This window comes from Sciurus vulgaris (genome assembly GCF_902686455.1).
Source record: "Sciurus vulgaris genome assembly, chromosome: 13".
Taxonomy (NCBI): Eukaryota; Metazoa; Chordata; class Mammalia; order Rodentia; family Sciuridae; genus Sciurus; species Sciurus vulgaris.
In genome coordinates, this window is record NC_136474.1 from 73128926 (window position 1) to 73150252 (window position 21327).

The following is a 21327-nucleotide window of genomic DNA, read 5'->3' on the forward strand; positions in this document are numbered from 1 at the left end:
TTCTAAAAGGGTCTCTGCTGATTAAAAATAAATAAATTGAAAGAAAAAGTAGAAAACCACACATTTAAACATGGGCGAGCCTGCCCACCCCAACCCTTCTTTCTGAAACAGGTCAGCTTCTCTGAATAACCATGCAGCCTGGAGATTCCAGGAATCTGAGAAACATTACCTGTTTATTTCTGCCTGGACGTGACCCACACATCCTGCTCCCATGGAGGGAGACGTTGTCGGATAACTTCTTAGAAGCTATGGAAAAACATGACCCCCAGCAGGAGGAAGCCTCTGCTACTGAGAGGAGCTTATCGCCAGAGGAGCTGTGCCGAGGTTTTTATGGCCCTTGGCGTTGCCAAGGGCTAGGGTTCCTTTATGTGGTCCACCCCTCTGGGTGCCTCTTCACCTGGGGCTGGACGTGGTGGGAAGCTGAGAAGCCCTGAGCTGCGGGCTCTGGGCTTGGCTGGAGGATCTGCCCTGGCTTCATGGGCCTGGGGCTCACTGGTGTGGCCCAGCCTCCAGCTGGTTGTTCTGTGCCAGTGGATTCATGAGGCCCTCCACTCAAGGTCATCTGGAATGTTCTGGAGAGAAGGAAGCCCTTAGTTTCCATGTATTTAAAATAAGCATTCATGGTAGGGACAGGAACTTGGGGGCTGGGGTCAATTTGCAAACTCATGAAGACCAGGAGAGGGACTGTGTTTTCCAAAAGGCCAGGAGAGAGGGTCTCTATCCAGGCACCATGGGGACAGACCAGTATGTCCCCAGGGGGAAAGGAGAGCTTGCCTGGTCAAGAGCCCCCTGCTGCCCAAGACCCTGCAGCACGCCTTCTGCCTGGGCTGGGCCCTCAGTCTTCTTTTCCAGCCTCAGCACTTCCTGCCTCATAATAAAGGCCCGAGCGGCGTGCTGCTGGGCCAGATCTCCGTCTGGGAGGGATCCACACACCGAGAGGAAGACTTTCTTGCATGTGTGTAATGCTTCCCAGCCCCCCTTTTTGAATAGCTGGTGTGTGGGAAACAGAAAGGTAACAGACCTATGAGAGAGTTAGGCTGGGATGATTTCTACTGAACTCAGGTCCATGGTCAATGGCCAAAGGTCAAAGATCATGGAAACACCAGGAAAATCTTCCTTGAAACTTAAGTAATGCATAAGGTTTCATGAAGCAGCAGACCATGGACTTCAGCTCTGTGGGACACTTCAAAGCCTCTTGGAGGCAGAAGGAGGGGAAATCAGGCACAGCAGCATCCAGGGCACCCTGTCCCACCCACCCAAAGAGTGGAGGGTAAAGTGACTTGGTGGCCTTTCTTTCTAGAATTTCTCTACCTAGAGGAGGAGAAGGTTGGGGCCCACAGGCCAACTCCCTGACTGTAGACTCTCAGCCCCACCAGGGTGGGTTAAGTCCTAAAGGCCCTGCTTTGGGGTGTATGAAGTAAAGAGTGGGCAAATGGCCCCAGCCAAGACCCAAGAGCTCCCTCTGCGACCGCCACGGCCAGCCAGCACCACCCTGCTGATGCTTCTGTCGAGCCCTGGTTCAGCAGAGCAGCTTGTACCAAAACGAGGTTCTTGTTCTCTTCTTCCCTATTTTCCCTTATTTTTTATCCAACAAATATTTAGTTATCATCTACTATGTGCCAGGCATCCTTCTAGAGCTGAGGCATGGGCCTGGGTCAGCAGCACCTTCTGCGTAGGCAGACGTTCCTGCTGGGGGACCACCCTCATTCCTGCCTGCTCTCTACAGCTCAAGTCCTTTTTCTTGGACAGACAGAAGCGTTGTGAGGGTGGAGAACTGGGCAGCATGGCGGCTGTTGACAGATTGTGAGTCTCTGGCTGCAGCCTGACATCCACCTGTGGAGCAGCCCCGCGGGGTGCCATCTCGGGAGTCCTGCAGTAGTGCATGGGGGGGACTGTGCTTCCTGCTCACTAAGGGCTGTCAGACTTGGGGCAACCCCATGCGCCAAACAGTCCCAAAGGACCCCCCAGGAGGAGTCAGCTGGTGACATGGAGGGAGCAGATGAGCTGTGGGGGGAGGCAGTCCCAGGGCCAGGGACCCGGGCTGGGGATAGAACGTGGATGGGAGGGCAAGGGCTGCATGAGTTTCCTGGGGCTGCCAGAGCAAGTGACCACAAATCGGGTGGCTTAAAGCCACAGGAGTGTGTGGTCTCGTGGTTCTGAGGCATCAGGTGTCAGCAGTGCCAGGGGAGAAGCCTTCCTCGCCTCTTCCCAGTGTTCAGACGCTCCCGTGGTCCTCGGTGCGCCTTGGCCTGCTGCCGCAGGGCTGTAGTCCCCGCCTCCATCTTCCTGGGCCCTCTCCCTCTGTGACTGCTGTTTCCTCTGTGTCCGATTTCCTTATTCTATAAAGTCATTGATTGTAAGACCCAACTTAATCCCTCATCTTAACCCGATTCCATGTGCAAAGACCTGGTTTCCAAATAAGGTCATATTCACAAGTACCAGGATTAGGTCTCCAATAACTCTCATGGAGGGACACGATTCTACCTAGTGCTGGGGTGAAGAGGACTATGCATGTGGCCCCAAGCCAGTCACAGTGGATAGGAGTCCCAGTGCTGGTCCCCTGGAGTGCTGGGTGCCTCCCCACTCTCCTGCTGGGCCAGGCACCCTCCACACATGGCCGTGACTCTGGCAGGTTTTTAATTTGCAACACACTGTCCCCTCTCTGGTGCCCCTGGAATGCCTTAGGGCTCAGTGCAGGTATCGCATCCTTGATGAAGTCTTCCTCTGGTCTGTTCAACCTCTTCTGTATGCATGGCAGGCATCAGCCGTGTGTGTCCCTTGGAGTCCTGCTAGAATTAGGACTGGGTCTTCTTCATCTGGGTCTTCTCCATTTGGTACGCGAGCTTGCAGCAGCCCTGGGGTGTTTAGTAGATGAAGAATAACCAGGGGTGGTGGGCTGGGTGGGTGATAGGTGGACGGATGTTAACTATTCCCTGGACGAGAGGGCTTCCTGACCACCCACCGCACCCCACTCCACCCCTTCTTCTCTCATCCCCTTGTCCTGCCTCGTTTTGCTCCACAGCCAAACATGACATCTTGCCTCTCTCTTCCCTGGAACCTGTGCTGTGTAAGAACCAACGCTTGCCCATTTTTCCCCAGTGCCGTGTCCACAGTACTGATGGAGTAGGGCGATGAATGGAGAGGTGGTGGCTGTCGGGATGGTGGGCGGTGGGTGGAAGCCTGTGGCCTGTGGAGGCTCGGCACTCCCATCGTGATGGCAGCGGGTCTCAGAGCCACCAGCACCCCGCTCTCTGCTGGGTGGTTTCCCTCGCTCTTCCTCCCCTCACCCACGCCTGTAGACCCAAGGTGGATTTTCTGTAGTCATCATCTCAGGGCAAGACCCCAGCTCTCCCAGGCTGGGATCATTAACTGTCAGGGCTGAAGTTCTGGACCAGCGCTCTGCTGGCTGCCCTTAATCCCTCAGAAATGCCCACTGCGCCAGGTTGGGAGATTTCAGCCTCCTGCCCCAGAACAGGCTGATTTTACATAACATGTTTTTGCAACCTGAGCAGTAATGTGCTGCCCCTCCGCGCTGCCTCTTATACCTGTGCTGCCCTCCGGTGGGGTGTATGTGTGTGTGTGTGTGTGTGTGTGTGTGTGTGTGTGTCTGTGTGTGTGTGTCTGTGTGTCTGTGTCTGTGTGTGCAGACACGTGTGTGCGTGTTTCACATGCACTGTGTGCACACGGCACGTGGAAGGAGCATCCTCCCCTCTCCCTCCCTGAAGAGGCTGTTTATGTAATCTGCTTGTCTCCCAGGCCCACTTGGTGATAGGAAGAGGTCAGACAGACGGGACCTGCAGTCAGGTCTCGGAGCCATGGTGGGGCAGGAGGCAGGGATGGCTCATGTAAGGAAGCTGGGCAAGAGCAGGCAGGGCCTGGTGGCTGTCCGGGTGGTGGCAGAGGCATGTCTGCTGCAGACTGGCCAGCTGCTAGACCTGAGGGCTGGTTCTGGCACTCAGGGAGCGGGGAGTTCATACCTGGACTGATGTCCACCTCGGCTGTTTCAGAGCAGGAAGTGGACAGATTTGTTGAGCAAAGAATCAGAGCCAAGGCCACCGGTTTCTCTTAAAGGATGGTTCTGACGAGCCAGCTTAGTTTCATGCTTTCCACTGGAGGGGTGAGCCCTGTCTGGAAACCAGGAAGGGGTCTCTGGTCTAAAACCAGAACTCCATTGTCCCTGGCCAGGCCACCAGGAGCTCCTTCCCTATTCCTATGCCTATTCCCCTCATTCCTATCATGGTGCCCTTGTCTAGGACATGCTACCCTGGCCAGCCCTGCCTCACTGGTCACATTTTAGGGCAGCTATTTCCTCAAGATCAACTGATGAGGGGCACTTCTTTCATGCCTGGATGATCTCCCTGAGTCCCAGGGAAGAGTTAGGATCCATGCTGAGGTGTGTCCAGAGGGCAGCTCTCCATGGCCGCCCTCGGTGTGGGGGGCAGAGCCAGGATGTGGGTCAGAGCCCAGGACTCCGAGGCCTTGTTGAGGAGGCTGGCACCTCCTGGCCCCGATTACGCCAAGTGCTGCAGGCAGCTCCGTCTGTCCAGCCTCGAGCTGAGATCCCAGTCTGCCGCCAGCTCGGGAGGGAGCCTCGGCTTCCTGTCCATTGTCTACTTGGGGCACACCCAGTGTGTTCCTGAAGTGACCTGGAGAGGCTGTGAGGGAGGGAGGGAAAGAGGGAGGAAGGGAGGGAGGGAGGGAGGGAAAGGTCGGTCTGGAGCTTGTCAGGGTGGGAGAGGGGAAGTGAGAGGGGAAGACTTACAGTTTTTCCTTGTTTGTATTTTGTATTAAAGAAAACAAACAATATCCTTTGAGAAACTATTAAACAAAGCACATCCTAACTCCCCAGAGGCCCATTGTGACTGCCTGGAGTCAGGAATTCATTCATGCCTTTTGGCTAGATTGTTGGAGGCAAGGGAGACAGGGGCTGGGTGGGGGAGGAATGTCACTAAAATACAGTTTGAAATGTGTCTTTCCCTCCCTGGACTCAGTAGGTGTCTGGACCAAGTGGCCATAACTCCAAGGTCCCTGTGTCCTCCTGACCTGTTGTCTTCCATTACCCTTCTGGGGACCTCTCCCAAATTGGCCAGTCCCAGCACAGTCAGGGCTGCCAGTACCCCCATCTCCACCCTTGGTTGGGGGCTGAGCACCCTGAAGACAGACTAGTGGGACCCAACTTGTGGAACCCCAATTCAGAGGTCTGTGTACCCCCCAGGGGGTCAGGGCTACAACCACAGAGCTTCCGTCTCTTATTCTCTGCATGGCCTCTCTGGACCTTGGTTTCCCTGCCCACAAAGTGAGGGCGAGGGCCAAATAGATACCCACGGACCACCCTCCAGCAGACTGGCCTCTGCGGCTTTCTATTCCCCAAGTGGTGTGGAGGCACACTCAGGTGGTAGATCTGTGTTAGGGCCTATTCTCAGGCCTCCTGTGCCCAAGTCAGACTACCCTCCAAGACCCCCAGGCCCTGTTCCATCCTGGGCTGCTCACAGTGCAGTGGCAGTCCTCTGCCATATTCCTGCTGGGACACTTTCCCAGTGCAGGTGGAGGTGGTGGGAAGGTGGGAAGAACAGAACTGGCCATCATCCCAGCTTTTGCAAGTAATTCTGCCCAGGCCTGGCATTTGGCAGGATCAACCCTGCATCATAAGTAGATCTTTTTCCAACCTTGATGTCAGGGTATAAATTGTTGGCATGAGGGCATTTTACAAAAAAAAAAAAAAAAAAAAAAAAATCCTTAGAATCTTTCCCAGTCCCTCCTTCAAAGTTTAAAAAGGCATTTAACTATTTGCATGTTTTCTTTAAACACTTCCCAGGCAATATAAAGAAAAGATTTGGGGTAAAATCCCACAGGGCAGCCTGGCCTGGGTTTGGGAGACTCTCTTCCCCTGCTTGAAGCTCAGGGTTAACAGACTTCAGCTCCTGGTCGTCTCAATAGTCCAGAGTAGAAAGAAGTATCATGTCCATTTTGTTAGGAACTGGGAGTTTGGAGAAGGATCTTGTCCCCATCCCACAGCCAGTGACAGCGTTCCTGGCCTATGGACACAAACAGCCCTCTGGATTGAGGCTCCACCACGAGGGTCCCACTGGTCTGCCTTCCAGGGCTCAGTTCCCAGCCAAGGTTGCAGGTGTGGACAGCCCTGGCTCCACAGCCTGCTCTCTGCAAGATTCGAACAGCTCACTCAGTGCTCTGGACACGAGTATCCTCACCTAGATTTGCAGACTTGGATAGGATGAATTATAAGGTCCTCTTCTTCCCCCTCTTTTGAGTCTGGGATTCTAGCATCCTTAGCCTGTGGGAAATTAATTAACTAGTGTCTTCCACTCTCTGGTCTGATTGGTGGTCACAGTCTGGCTGCTCCCACACTCCTGTCCTGGATACTTTTGTGTTTTTGTTTTGTTTTGTTTTGAGGGGGTGCCAGGGTTTAACCTAGAGTCATTCAACTACTGAGCCACATCCCTAGCCCTATTTTGTATTTTATTTAGAGACAGAGTCTCACTGAGTTGCTTAGCACCTCGCTTTTGCTGAGGCTGACTTTGAACTCAAGATCCTCCTGTCTCAGTCTCCTGAGCTGCTGGGATTACAGCCATGTGCCATTGTGCCCAGTTGCCCTGGATCCCTTTATGGTCAGTGCCATCCCTGATGTTCTCTGCTGTCCTGCAGAAGTTATTCACACCCGGCTCTCTCCCTATGTCACAGGGCTACCACCCTATGCCCCATGAAGTGGAGATTGCACACACCAAGAAGCTGTTCCGGAGGAGGAGAAACGATCGAAGGTAGGAGAGACCCCAGTGAGCACAGGGTCTTCTTTTCCTGCGTGGGTGTCTGTGGATTCTTCCGCCCTGGCCCGTGTTGTGTTTGAGCTGTCATTGATTGACATCTATGAGATGAGGGTCGTACGTTGGCGGCACGGTTGACTGCCAGTCAGATTCCCACACAGCACCCGTGGCCCAGAGATGAGATCCCTTCAAGAGTCCAGCAAAGCACAAACCTGCTGGCTCTGTGTTTTGAGATATGGCCTCCAGGAGGCTCCCGGAGCTCACAAGTTCAAGGATATCTGGTTTTCCTTCTCCCTGATGCGGGGAGTTGTCCCTGTGACTGCCAGCAACGCTGCAACAGGCAACACAGATCAGCAGTAGACAGTGCTGCTGTTCCCAAACCTGGAGCAGTGAACCAGGCTCTCCTGTGGAGCTCAGAATCCTGGGTGACCATCGGGGAACAGGAAAGGACTGGTGAGGTGGCCTGGGCAAGAACAAGCAACCGAGATTGGCCCTCTGGGAAACGCGTGCATTTATTTTCCATGGGCTTTCTTATATGGAAGAGTCTTCATGCTGTAGTTTAAGTGAAAAAAAAAAAAAAAAATCCAGGTGCGGAACAATATTTGTTGCGTGTGACCATTTGTGCACAGGGGGGGTGGGAGCGTATTTTTTGCTTGAATGTGCATAAATTATTTCTGGATGGAAATCCAAAAAAAGAAAGAAGGAACAAAAAGGCTTATGCCCGAGGAATTAAAATGATGTGTTCCCTATAGGGAATTTATTCTTAGATGAAGGTGCTGTCTTGTGGTTTTACCTTTAGTGAACAGAGAATGTTCTCTGAGAGATGGGAAACAGCCAGCTGACATCCCTCACTCAGAAAATGAGGGGTGCCTGCCTTTGTGCTGTGTGGCCGCCTCCTGAGACTCAGAGCTGCGGCTGACCAGTGTCTCCAGCCCTTCCCTCCGCATGCAGGCCCTGAGCACCGGGTATTAGGTGGTGGCCACAGCTCTCAGGGTGGGAGGAGGACGCGGTACCCAGAAGGCTTGTCATCCAATAGTGGATTTAGTGAGTCTGAAAACATTCACAGAGGACAGTAAATGTCCAACTAGCTGGGAGGCAGGCCGCCCTGGCTTAGGAGTCGGAACCACCAGGCACTTTATGTGGAACCACCAGGCATCAAAAGGGAAACTTGAGCCTGGAGAGTTGGACTGAGCCCTGCTCCCGCTGTGGCCAGAGTACAGCTAATTGCATTGTGTGAGCTGCCTCTGCTGGGCAGCACCACACAGGCCACGTCCTGGTTTCTGGGTTCCTGGCAGAGGGAAGAAACACCCCTAGAGGAGGAACGGAGTGCAAGGGCTTGGGGGTGGCAGGGAGACCAGAAGCTTTATGCCCCTCCTCCCCTTCCCCAGAATATGTGTCTCAAAGGCAGGGAGAGTCCCCAGGCTTCCAAATTTGACTGCTTCTCCTGGCCCAGGCAATGGCATCCAGGTCAGCCCACAATGTCCCTTCCCTGGGCCAGATCGCCTTGCTCCATGGGAGTCCCCTGGACTGGGGCAGGCCTCCGGAAAACAGCAGCATGACCCAGGAATGTAGGAAGAGGAGCATGCTCGACACGCAAGGACCGGGAAGCTCCGAGCCGCGCTCATGGTAGCAAATGCCCGGGGTAGGTCAGCTCACCTCGCAAAGGATGTGGGCTGGGCCAGCATCCAGAGCGAGGCAATAAAGATGATTAAAGGGACGGAAAGTATGTCCTGGAGGAGGAGAGCTGGAGGGCTGGGGCCAGGGAAGAGGAAAGAACATCCACTCTGAAACTCGTGAAAGATTTACACAGACGGGCAAGGGTGGCTGCCTCTCTGTTCCCTGGGCTCCAAACTAGAGGAAGTCAGTTGAGACAAAAGGAGAGAATCTTAAACTGGACCCATGACAGACTCAAGGATCGAACGTCTCAACCATTGGGGTCAGACTACAATTAAGGTTAGCAGATGCGCGCTAAGGCCAAGCTAGTCAGGCGCCCCACCTCATTCCCATACTGGAACACAGTACAGTCCGTCGCTGGCGACCTGAGTCATCTTGGAGTCCCCAAGCCATGGGGGCTTGCAAGAGAGGGGCAGGCAGCCATGTAGTTTAAGGACCTCATTGCTAAAAGCAGGGGGTCGCTGAATCCTTATCAGGCCAACCCCAGTCCTCCTGGTTGATTATCCTCACAAGTGGCCTTGCTAAACCTTTGTTTGACCTTGATGGTCAGCACTTCTGTCCAGCAGGTTATCCTACTTGGGGCTTAAACCACAACAAGAGGGGCTTGCATTCCATGATTATATCCCATGGCAAAAGGGGGAAGAGGTGACCAAAGTCAGGTTTGGTGTCAGAGGGACACAGCCAGCATCTGTATAGTGTCTGTGATGTCCCCGCTGTTGCATGGAGGGAGGTGGCCAGCTAGATCCTTGGGTGTCTCTGTGGTTCTCCTCGGATTGCCTACAGGAGTCTGTGGCCTTGTCTTCCTGCACGGCGACTTGAGTTGGGATCTGGTAGCTGCAGACTGAGTGTAGCACAGGTGTGCAGCTGAGGATAGGATTGTGTGACGCCCACAAAACCATCTTCAAGGCAGTCTGCACCACGTCCAGTTGCAGCTGCTCTCGGGGTGTTTCTGCGCGCTGACTGCCTTTATTTCCCACTTGCCTCAGTCAGAGGCTGTTAGAAAGCTGCATAATGTCGCAGTGTGGTTCACGCCCTGGAATTAGAGGCTGGATGTGAATCCCACCCCCTCACTCACCAACGCTGGGACATTGGCAAATTGTTTCACATCTAGAAAGCTCTATTACCTCTTCCATATAGTACGTTCACTAATTGGGAGACTTGAAGGAACTCGTTCTTGTAAAGCACCCAGGAATGGTCAGCCCACTGTCAGGTCAGAGAGGGATCCAGGTGGCCAGCAAGCATTGCCAGGCAATGTGCAGAGGAGATGCTACTCACCCACCACCCCAGAGTGGGCCAGGTTTTCTTGTGAACCCAGAAAGCCTTGCCCTGCAACCCCTCCAGGGCCAGGACACCAGGATCAGTCGTGGGCCCTCTCCTAAATCAACGATGAAAGCTTGGTCTCTAAGTCATGGCCTTCCCAAGTGCAACAGGCAGGCCAGGAGAGCCCTTCCGTGGTAGCCATCTCCTCCAGGGTCTGCGCCCCTTCCATGGGCTGCTTCAGGGACCCCTGTGATAGAAACTGAGTTGTGGATGTCTTCCCACCTCACGCCCATTTTGCAGGGAAAAAAAATTAAGATCTTGGACAGTTCAAAGGTTTTCTCCTTAAAAATGTTCTCAATTTTTGGACGACTGATAACAACTTGTTTATTTTGGGAAGCTCATAAAAGACAGCAATTTCAGACCGAGTTATGCATGTTGTAATCGAGACATAATAAATGAGTACTCGGTGCATTCCCCAGAGAACAGCGTGGTCCAGGTGCTCTTTCCTCCCAATAGGTGGAGAGTCGCAACTTGGAAGGGAGTCTGCCAAGGTTTATCTGCTTCCTCCCAAAGCTCTCTGCCCCCAGCATGCAGCGCAGAGGAGCAAATTCACTAGAAGGCTGAAGTCTGGGATCATGGCCTCTGTTTACCTTGAGTGGTGTCCTCTGGGAAAGGGACAGAGGATTTCCTCAGCCCCCCCCCCCATGCCCCATCCCCAGCTCCATTTTAAGAACTAAACAGACTGAGGAGATGAACGCCATAGTCTACGTTCCCTGGGAAACGGATTCTGGGATGGAGATTAGCTTTTTAAGGAATGCCTTGGGATCCATCTGTGTAGAAGTAAAGGACTGGGCTGAAGTTGACCCACACCAGAGACTTGATGGCGAGTTCTGGAGTTGGGAACACTTTAGAGTTGACCCAAGATGGAGTGATGGACAGGGCCAGGGGGAAAGGAGGCGGAACCTCAGGCTGAGCCGCTGTCTTCACCCAGGGCAGTTTCTGTAGGGGGTTGCAGGGGAGTGCCTCCTTCCTTCCTGAAGGGGACATGGGTGCCCTGTCACAGCCAGCCCCACAGTGAAATGCTTTTAAACTCACCAACTTGGATTGATGGAACCGTCCTTGGTGTGGGTTGCTGTTTCCCAGAGAGCACCAGAGTCTGAGGTGTGGCCCCTGCTCTCAATGACCTGAGGTGGAGCTTGTATGATGCACGCTTGTTCCACAATCAGGCTGAATGTGGTGCTTGCCTGTGGAGTGTGTGTGCCCTAATACAGAGGTGGCTCAGAACAGGAGCCATCATGGGGTGGTTCTGGAATGCATCCAGGAGGAGGTGGTGATTAATCACCAGTGAGACTGGAGGAGCATTCGGAGGGGAGATGGGAGGGCGAGGGATAAGAGGCACGTGAATTCCATGGCTAGGAAGGCGCTGGGGCAGGGATCCCCCCCCACCAGAAGTCAGTCACCCATACTGTCCCTGAAAACAGAGACAGACGGGTGGGACTCACTGCCCCGACAGAGCTTAGTAGGAGAGAGAAGTCAGAACCTGCAGGCTCTGATGGTCCCCGGGCCAGGCTGTTAGGAGTCTCAGTAGACCGTGCAGACTCCAAAACCCAGCTCTCAGCAATTAGAGTAAGGCAGCTAATGGAGGCATTAGCCGTCCATTGCACGATGACCACCAGTGTGGCCAGGGAGACAGGACAGCTGTTCTCCAAATTAATTTGCTTCATTAAGTGAAGTCTTGGAAGAGTTAATTTGGTTCATGGCAAAGCAGATGGAAAGGAAGAAGAAAAGAATACCTTGACCGTCCCAGCGAGCATCAGTGGCTACACTGAACAAGAGGCAGGAGAGAGGGATGCAGAGCTGGGCCACGTTCTGGGTAGTGCAGAAGGTCACAGCTTCTGTCTACCATCAACTATGGCTAGAGCTCAGTGTTCTCTCGTTGTGGAGCAATTAAGAATAGTGTCCCTCCCTCTCTTCCTCAGCCAATATGTACAGAAACTCCTGGAATATCAGTCTTCAGATTTGATTTTGCACGTTCTTTGTGATGGTATTCAAGACACTGATAAAAGCAGATAGGATGTCTGGAGTTAGTGGGGATGGGCGTACGACTTTGCAAATAGACTTTAAGATTTGAATCTATGCCTTAAAGGATTCAATCTTGTGGCATACAAATGACGTCTCAATTCAAATTTTCAGTGTATGGGACACATCCCAGGACAGAGTGATGGGATAAGCCCCTTGAAATGCCCTTAAATCTTGGTGATTGCAGGATTCCCTGAGTGTAATCCTTTCCCAAAATATTTGCAGATTTGGCCTGGCCATGATTTGGACTATGAACCTGTCCTAGTGGTTTCTTCCAAACCATCTATTTGGAAGTCCCTTTGGGAGAGATATTTGTTTATCTGCAGTTTTTGACAATTGAAACTATATACACGTAGCTAATCTTTACAGAGAGAGTGCAGGAGAGATTATGGGGCTTAGCTCATGGGATTATGGAGGCCAAGCCATCCCAGTGACCCCAGTCCAGCATGTGTTCCAGCATCACCGGGGGAAGCCAGGGGTGTAATCCAGTATGAGTCCAAGGACTGAGGACTGGACTTCCGAAGTCTGAGGGCAGGGAGTATGGATATGCCCCTCAGGAAGAGAGGGTGATGTCACCCTTCCTCTGCCTTTTTGTTCTGTGCACATCCTCAACAGATCAGATGATGCCCATCCACCTGGGTGAGGGTGGGTCTTCTGTACGGAGTCTACTGGTTCCAATGTGGGTTTCTCTCAGAAGCACCCTCATGGACAAATAATGTTTTCCTGGCTGTCTCTGCATCCCTTAGCCCAGTCCAGCTCTTACCTAAAATTTATTTTATCTATTCTCCGGGATTCCTAAGACATGGTCAGGGGCCACTTATGACCTCACACGAGTTCTCTTGTGATGGCCAGTGTTGCCCCATCCCTCAGGCGAAAAGGTGAGAACTCAGAGCCCAGTCGCTATCCTGTGACCTTCCCGTAGGCCCCTCATCCTAGAGATGTGCACCTGGGTCTGCTGTTCGAGGCCAGCGCTTGCTGTCTCGTGGAAGGCAACCTTGGTGTTCAGCAGATTCCCTGTCTCTTATCGACCCCTTAATTCTACGTCATCTGCCTCCTCAGCAGCCTCCCTCAGCAGCCTCCCTCTGCCTCCTTGCTCTACACACAGAGATATAGTTTTAGAGTTGTCATGAATATGTTTAAGCCTCACTCCTTGATGCTACTGTGACCTCTCTGCCCCCAGCACTGACATCACTGATTACAGGAGGCCCCTCATTCCTTACCAGAATCCACCCTCCTTTTCACATCTGGCTCATGGTGAGAGGCCTGGGGGATGCCCAGTGCCTCCCGAAATCTCTCTTCAAGTCACATCCACCGTCTGCGCTCGGCTCGTCCCTCCACCCCTCAGCCTCCCTCCATCCATCCTGGGGTCCTTTGTCCTACGAAGATGACTAAGTCCCCCAGATCTTGCCCACCAGCAGCTGATCAGGAGCTGACCAGCCAGAGTCCTCATCTGTCCTCAGCTCATTCACAGGAGCTATCCGTTAGCCTTTTAGAAGTGCCGTCGGCTCTCCCCACCCACAGGCTCCAGACCGCAAATTCACGGGCTTGCTAATCCGGGTGTGTGACACCAAGACCAGTACCTGCCATGTTCCTGTGGTCCTTCATCACCACACACAGAGGGGTGGACAGTCTGAGTTGTGCAGCAGGCAGGTCCCCCGCTGAGGTCAAACGGGGGACACTCTCTTCTGTTTCAACTCTCCCAGTGTCCTCATGGTCTGTTTGGTCCTTTAATGCCATGTTTGTCACACGTGTGTTTTCTGTGGGTGAATCTGCTGTTGAAGGTGGCCCCAAGCATAGCACTGAAGTGCCATCTGTGTCCCTGAGTACAAGAAGGCCATGACGTGCCTTAGGGAGAAAATGCGCACGACAGCTGAGCTTCATTCAGCAGGAGCCATCGTGCTGCGGGCTGCGCGTTCACCGTTACGGATCAACAGTGTGTGTTAAATCGGGGACCTCGAGGGGAAGCACACGTAAGACAAGACTGGTGGAAACGTGACCAGAGGCCTGCAGGAACGAGCCCTGTTCTTCTCCTGGGAGCCACAGCTCAGCATTCACTCATTCAATGTCTGCAGTGACTTCGTCGAATGTGCCTGTGGTGACTAAGGAGGATCAGCTGCACTTGCCTTTTAAAACAGGACAGAGAGGTGCTGAAGGTGAAGGAGCTGGGGGTTCACAATGCAACTCCAGGCCTGAGTGGCGCATCTTGTCCGTGTGACTGGGGCAGTGGAACTGGGGGGAAGAGAAGGGGCCTGGGGGACACCTCCTCTGCTGGTCACTGCCCAGTTTGGCTTCACTAAGCGGGCCACTGCCTCATTTGTACCATCCCGGGATGACACTGTCTCGGAAGCCCTCGCAGACAGCTCAGCCCTGCAGTGACTGTCATTGCCACCCTGTCATCAGGAGCCCGGGGACTGCGAGACAGATCCATGCTCACATTGCCCACGGTTTCTCTTTCTATCCCAGCAAGGAAATTGCCCTCATTAAGTCCCTGCTAAAGATAGATAAGAAAATGGGACAGGCAAACCCCCACCTGGCAGGCGGCCCTGTCAGATTCTGAGCAAAATGAGTCAGATAGGAATTATTTTTAGGATCCTCTCCTCCTCCCTCACGCCCACCCCCAAGCAGACTCTCTCGGAGAGAAGAGCAGCTCATTTCTCCAAGCCACATGTCCAGATCCATGTTGATGGAAGTAGAGCCCCAGCCACCTAGAGAAGACCCCAAGTGTCACAAATCCTCATGGTCTCAGAAACCTCTGTACAGGCAGCAGCCTTGCCGGAGCTCCTGGGGAGAGCAAACTGTCAGGAAGGTTCCCTGGAGCTGGTCCACACCCGACCCTCCTCATCCCTGGACCCCTGCCCTGCCCTCCTCCTGGCGCATGCTCCCACTCAGGACCCACTCTCAGCATCACGCTTTGTGGGAATACTTGGTGGGTCCTTCTCTCATGAAGGACTAGTGTGTCCCTGGCCCAGGATGCATGTCCAGGTGAGGGCCGGAGCAGCACAAGAGGTGGCCTGCCGTGCCTTTGGCAGAGCCCCTGGGTGCCAACTCTGCCTACCAGGCCTGGGCTCCTCCCAGGCTGCGTCCACAGTCGGGAAGCAGGGCAGTCCTCACTTTCGGTCACTCTTCTCCCTTTCCCCAGCTCATTCAGGCCCTGAAAACCCTCAGTAGTCAATTGGGGAGACCCAGGGCCAAGAAGAGTGACTGCAGAGAAGCCAGGGGTACATGCCTGGTGGCCTGGCAGACAGCAGGGCTGCCGGTGAGGAAACTGGTCATAAACTAATGCCATCCTTGCACTGTGTCAGGACACCCCAGGGACCAGTCAAGTCGATTTACTTACTCCATCTCTGAGGCCTAGGTTGACTTTTTCTGAAACGTTGGGCATTTGTGAATTGACTCACAGATGCCAACTCCCCACCCTCCTTCCTCTCTACAGCCCCAAGTGACCAGGGCTCTAGTACCGAGTAAACCCAGCCTCCCACGGGGACAGTATGTATGTGGGCAGCTGGGCCCTGGGCCAACCTCACCTGTCTTCATCTCTCAGAGGCCAGAAAATCTTAGGAAAATAAGAACCCTCACCCAGCACATCCTCTTATTGTTCTGGGGACCGAGTGCCGATCTCTGTGTGAGAACAGGTACCTGGGAAGTCCTACTCTGTAAGTGCACCCTCAGAAAACATGATCCCTCTTTCTTCCGGACATTCACTCCAGGGACCTCCAGCCGGGACTGGGGGGCAGAGAAGGAAAGGGCACCAGAGCAGGGTTCTGGAGTCTGGGCCCAGAGCAGTTGCCTTCCTAGCTTTAAAATGGGTTGCCATTCCAGTTCTCAAATGTGTGAGAAAGGGTGCAGGGCCAGAGACGGAGGACCCTTCCCAGGAACATCCCGTTCCTTAACCATGGGATGAGCATGACAGAAGGGAGAACACTCCAGAGGCTGGCCTGGGCCCTCAGTGCAAATAAGCAGTGTCTATTGTATTGTAAACCCAGTTCACATGTCCTCTGCAGAATGTTCCTGAAAGGCGGGCCATGTCTGCTGCTCCTGTGTACATCTTTCCTCCTTAGATCTGGACCCTGGCACTCGGCCCTGCTGGACTGAGCCGCCATGCTCCCAGCCTCTAGCTGCCTGAGATCACACGCCATAGGAGACCATCTTAACGCAGGGGAGTTGCAGGCTGTGCCGCCCACTGATTCTGAGGGTCTTTCTGCTGGACTCGCAGGCAAGCCTGGGCCAACCTCCAGCCAGCCAGCAGTCACTCAGCCATGCCACAGCACTTGCAGGGGCTCACTGTGGTTAGAGCACTCTTTGGAGCCTTAAACAAACAGTAGTTCATATGCTCATCCTAAGGAAGGTTGGGCTATTTCTATTTCCATTTTTCAGATGAGAAAGAAGTAAAGCAACCCACGCACTCTGGCTTCAGAGCCTGTGCCCCTAACCACCTCTCAGTTCCTCCTCCACATCCTCAGCCTCTCTCCGGGGTCTCTCACTGCCTTCTGCATATACCACCCAGTCACTTCATAGGGCACAGGGGTGTTCAAGACAGCCCGTCCTCTTGGGACAGAGGGGGCTGCCATTTTCAGATGAACAGAGGGGAGGGGTACTGCGTGATCCAGAGGCATGAATGGGTGAGTGGTGAGACTGCAGACCAGACCCCATCAGGCAGGGTCACCACCCTCCTGCCTTCCCTATCCTGCACCAGGTCCGTCCTGCTGGTAGACTACTGCCCTTGGCTGGATGACTCATGAGGGGACGTATTTAGGAAGTCCCTGCAATAGACCAGAGTTCCCAGGTTGTGGGGCACCACCCAGTGAGACCCAAAGGGAGGGTGGTGTGAGGTCCAGCAGGGTGGGCAGCTCTCAGGGAAGGACCTCTGTCAACTGTCTGTTCCCCCCAGTCCCAGGAAGACAAGCCCAGGGCATGAGAGTACCCTCCACTCCCCAAGGCCCCCAGCAGTGACAGGGGAACAGGTTTAAAAAATACTGAGGAGGCTTCCTGCCTGGGTCAGCATTTACCCTGAGCTCTGAGGGTTATTTCTGAGTCTTCCCAGTAACTTAATTTTAGCCATTTATTCCAATGCATGTGTTTTGGGGAAGCCAAGGTAGTCTCTATTATGGTTTAGAGTATTTTGGGAGGCCCTGGTTTCCAGAAGTGATGCAGGGGCTCAATTAGGCAAGACACTAGCAAACAGAAATAAAATAACTCAGGAAGACAGGACTCTGGGTCCCCAGAGGTGATGCCTGTATTAACTCTCAGGGGAGAAGTGAAGGAAAGGGGGCGCCTGCATCTGCTGTCATCTCTGGCAGCTTGCGTTATTCCCCCTCACTGCACACCTGCAGGGACCTAAATGCCCTTCAAAATGTGAGCAGGGTGGAGCTGCCCATTCTTTCAAAGTAGACCTGAGCAGACAGAACCCAGCATACAGAGTAGAGAGGCCCTGGCAGACTCTAGGTGTAGACTCAAGTGTAAGTGGACACTCAGATTCACCAACAATTCATGGGGCACTTCAAAGGCCCAGTCCCCAGCCCACTTACAGCATAGAAGTTTTGGGAAGAACCGCTAAACAGTTTATAATTTTTCAAATAGGCCTTCGGAGGCTCCTACCAGCCCACCCTGCAGGACCCCATGCTCCCCATGGACACAGCCTGCCTGCCTGCCCACCCGCCTTCCTACCTGCCTGCCCGCCTTCCATCCTCACTCACCTTGTCCACCAGATTCCAGTCTTCTCCTGGTTCCTTTAACAGTCCCAGCTGGCTCCTGTCCCTTGCTGGCTGGTCCTATGCCTAGGGTGCCTATCCCTTGACTCTAGCTTTCACCAGCTCCCTCTGCCCAGCCCCTTTGCACCATGCTCACCCTCCACTTTTCAAGTCTCTATTTGCCCTCCCTGGTCCTCTCCCCAGCTTTCCCAGGGGTGGCCAGGGTGGGTCAGGCCTGGACCAGGCAGAGAGAGTTTTCCCTGCTGTGCTGGAGGTACAGCTCACCCGGAGCAGGTGTGGCAGCTAAAGGGTTCAGGGATGGGCAGGAGGCCTGACAGCATGCAGGACACTCATCATTTGATGAGGGTGGGCCTACACATCCTGAGTCACCTCTGCAGGTGACAGAGAAATCCAGAACAAAAGCTGCTGTCCCCATCAGTGCCATCTGCACTGACCCTTCCCTGAGGAAAACGTTTGCCCTTGTGTTGACTTCAAACTGTCTTTCAACGTCAAGGAGAGGATTCAGCGACAGAGGATCCAATTTCAGGCTTTTGCTTGTCAGGCTGACACTGAATACAGGAGAGAACATGTGTGTGAACTTGAAACAGAGGAGAAATGTTTTTAGGAAGAAAATATATGAGATGGGGTTGTGTGAGCATTTGACCTGGTGGCCCTAGTAGCCACAGCAAGCACATGTTCCAGCCTGGTGCAGTGGCTCAGGGAGTTGGTGGCTCAGCCTGGTCACCTTGAACAGGAAACCTGGTGCCTTTGAACCTGAGCCGTAGCCATGGTGCAAAGAAGTTGGGTAGGGGTCCATGGGGACAGGCAGAGAGCAGGATTCTGGCTTTGCCTGATATTCTGGAGGGTTAGAAACGCTGGGGCAGAAGTGGGCTGAGGGCGGTGGTCATGATCCCTTTAGGCAGAGCCATGACAACCAGCTCCTGCCCCAGCCCCATCCTGCCCACTGCCTCTCCTAGGGACACCAGGGCAGTGTCAGGCCCCCTTTCCCAGCCGGCTCTGGCATGTGTTGGCTATGCTTAACAACTGCAAGCAATCAAGGACCACCACCCCTCCCTGGTGGCCACCCCCATTGAGGACAGGGAGAGTGAGCTACTGCAAGCAGCTCCAGGATCCCCCAGTTTACCACTTCTACATTCCATCTTATGAAATGGGATGTCAGTGGTTGATTTGGCCTTCGTGGGCAACCAGGGAAGGTTGCTTGCAAACCCGCCTTGATTTCTTGGATTTAAGGGAATGATCTAGTTTCTGGCACACTAAGAAGTTCCTGGGAGTGGGAGGAAGGTGGGCTTGGGGTTTCAGATCTTAAAAGCCTAAGGCCATCCTACTTAGGGCAGGCATTCACTTTGCCTGGACCTTAACTGCCTGGAAGTCCTACAGCATGAGCCACTGCAGGGCCCACATTCCAGCCGAACGTGTAGGAGGCCCCTTGAGGCTGCTAAGTTGTCTAGACTTGGTTTGAGTCTCTTTACTAGACGTGACGCCTCGAGGCACCCCTTCACCTCTCTAAGGCATGTGTCTTATCTATCAAAGCGCACATCTACCTTGTATCTGTGCTTCGCAGATCAGAGGTGTGGCTGGGAAAGCAGCCTGAAGCATGGAGGTCTACACAAACACGAGGACTCAGCGCCAGGGTTGTGTTTGTATTCTACACATGTTTGTAGTCATGTGTGAGTGTATCTGTGTGTGTGTGTGTGTGTGTGTGTGTGTGTGTGTGTGTGTGTGTGTGTGTGTGCCTGCTTTAGGGACTCTGCCAGTTTTCGCTGCCAGTGATAGTTTTCTGGAAATGGAGCTTGGCCTGAATGTTTGTATTGGTTATCTATTGCTGCATAACAAGTTAGCCCAAAACTTAGAGCTTTAAACAACAAACATTTATTACCTCATCAGTTTCTAAGAGTCAGAAATCCAGGAGCAGCTTAACTGGATGGTTCTGGTTCAGGATCTCTCTTGAGACTTTCTATCAAGCTGTCACTGAGGGATGTCAGTATCTGGAGGCTCAACTGAGGTTGGAGAAGCCTCCGGCAGTGACAGTCTGTTTCTAAGCTTGCTCACCAGGTTGTTGGCAGGTTCCAGTTCCTCACTCGATGTTAGTTGTGAGGTGAATCTCTTTACAAGCATGTTCATAACATGCTCATGACAGCAGCTAACTTCTCTAAGAGAATGATCTAAGAGAGGAACAGATGGGAAGGCAGACAGACAGACAGACACTAAGATGACAACTGCAGTATTTTTTACAGTCTAATCTTAGAAATGACATACTATCACTTCCTCCATATTCTATTGGTCCCACAGCTAACCTTGTACAATGTGAGAGGAAGCTACCCAAGGGGGTGAATTCAGGAGGTGAGGATCCCCGGAACCATCTTGAAGGCTAGCACAGTCCTTTCCTGCCCAGGAGTTGCTCTACGTGGCTCTGTCCCACCACCTGCCTTCAGGGTCTCTTGTGTGACTGTAGCCAAGTCACGGACCCAGTGAAAACTCGGCTTCTCCGTCCTGCCTCCACGTCAGCCCTGTGAAAGGCAGCTTGTGTTTACAGCTGGGTCATTCTCTCTGCTAGCTTCCTGCTTGTTTTAGTCAGCTTTTTCATCACTGTGACCAAAAGACCTGACCAGAACAATTAGAGGAGGAAAAGTTTATTTTGGCTCACGGTTCCACAGGTCTCAGTCCACGGATGGCTGACTGCACAGCTCTGGGCCCGAGGTGAGGAAGAACATCACCAAGGAAGGGCAGAGGAAAGCAGCTCAGGACATGGCACCAGAAAGCAGAGAGAGAGAGTTCCATTCAACAGGGACAAAATATAAATCCCAAAGGCATGCCCACAGTGACCTGCCTCCTCCAACCACACCCTCCCTACCTATAGTGACAGCCCCACCAATCTATGTCAGTGGATTGACCCGCTGATTACGTTAAAGCTCTCATAATCTAATCATTTCACCCGAACATTCTTGCATTGTTTCATGCATTAGTTTTAGGGGACACCTAATATCTAAACCATAACACTGTCAATATAATGTGGGGGATTCAATATCTTCTTTTTATTTTCTAGTCTCTGTCCCTTCCAGCCAAGGTTGTCAGTGTTTCTTTGAACAACTATAGGTCTTTTATAAATCCTATTGGGCTCTACAGTCACTAATTAAATCCCACTCACAAGTCTTTTCAACACCATCCCTTCCTAAGTGGGACAAGGGACAATCAATACCCTCAGCTTCTTAGAAACTCTGCTCTTTGAGAAGATCGGAGAATCACACCTTCACAACCTGCAGACTCTTTTGTTTGACTGAGGGATACTTGGAGGCACCACCATTGGTCTTACTAAGATCTTGACAGAGGACTTGACAGTGGCACACCTCCCCCTCAGCTTTGGACCATGCTTTCACGGGAGCTCCCGGATCTGATCTTTACCCAGAAGGCATTTCTATTTTTCATCACACTGCTAGAGACAGAGTTACTAAACTTCCTGCTACATAGCAAGAATCCCCCTTCCTCCAGTTCCCAGTGACCTATATTCTTCACTTCCCTAAAAGACCTCACCAGTAGTGACCTCGGAATCCATATCTCTACTGACTATCTCCTTGTAGCCCTTGAGGTTTTCGCTGACACTCACCTTGAAATTCTTCTGGTTCCTGCCCGTTTCCCAGGCCCAAAGCCACTCCCAGGTTTTAAGTGTTTGCTATGTCAGTACCCCACTTATGTCAGTACCCCACCCAAAGTTGTATTGGTCATCTCATGCTGTGTAACAAATTAGCCCCCAATTAGCAGTTTAAATGACAAATATTATCTCACAGTTTCTGAGGTTCAGAAACCCAGAAGGGATGTGGCTCAGTTGCTCT

At 52.9% G+C, this 21327-nt stretch overlaps 1 protein-coding gene across 5 annotated transcripts in view; it reads left to right on the plus strand.

The window, feature by feature from the left end:
• The window catches only part of CTIF (cap binding complex dependent translation initiation factor), a 283887-nt gene that overhangs the window by 136902 nt on the left and 125658 nt on the right, over positions 1 to 21327 (plus strand). For all 5 annotated transcript variants that reach the window (XM_079108994.1, XM_079108993.1, XM_079108995.1 and 2 more), the window contains one exon: positions 6700 to 6776. In XM_079108994.1, the coding sequence (XP_078965120.1) occupies positions 6700 to 6776 (77 nt within the window). The remainder of the gene's footprint in view (positions 1 to 6699; positions 6777 to 21327) is intronic.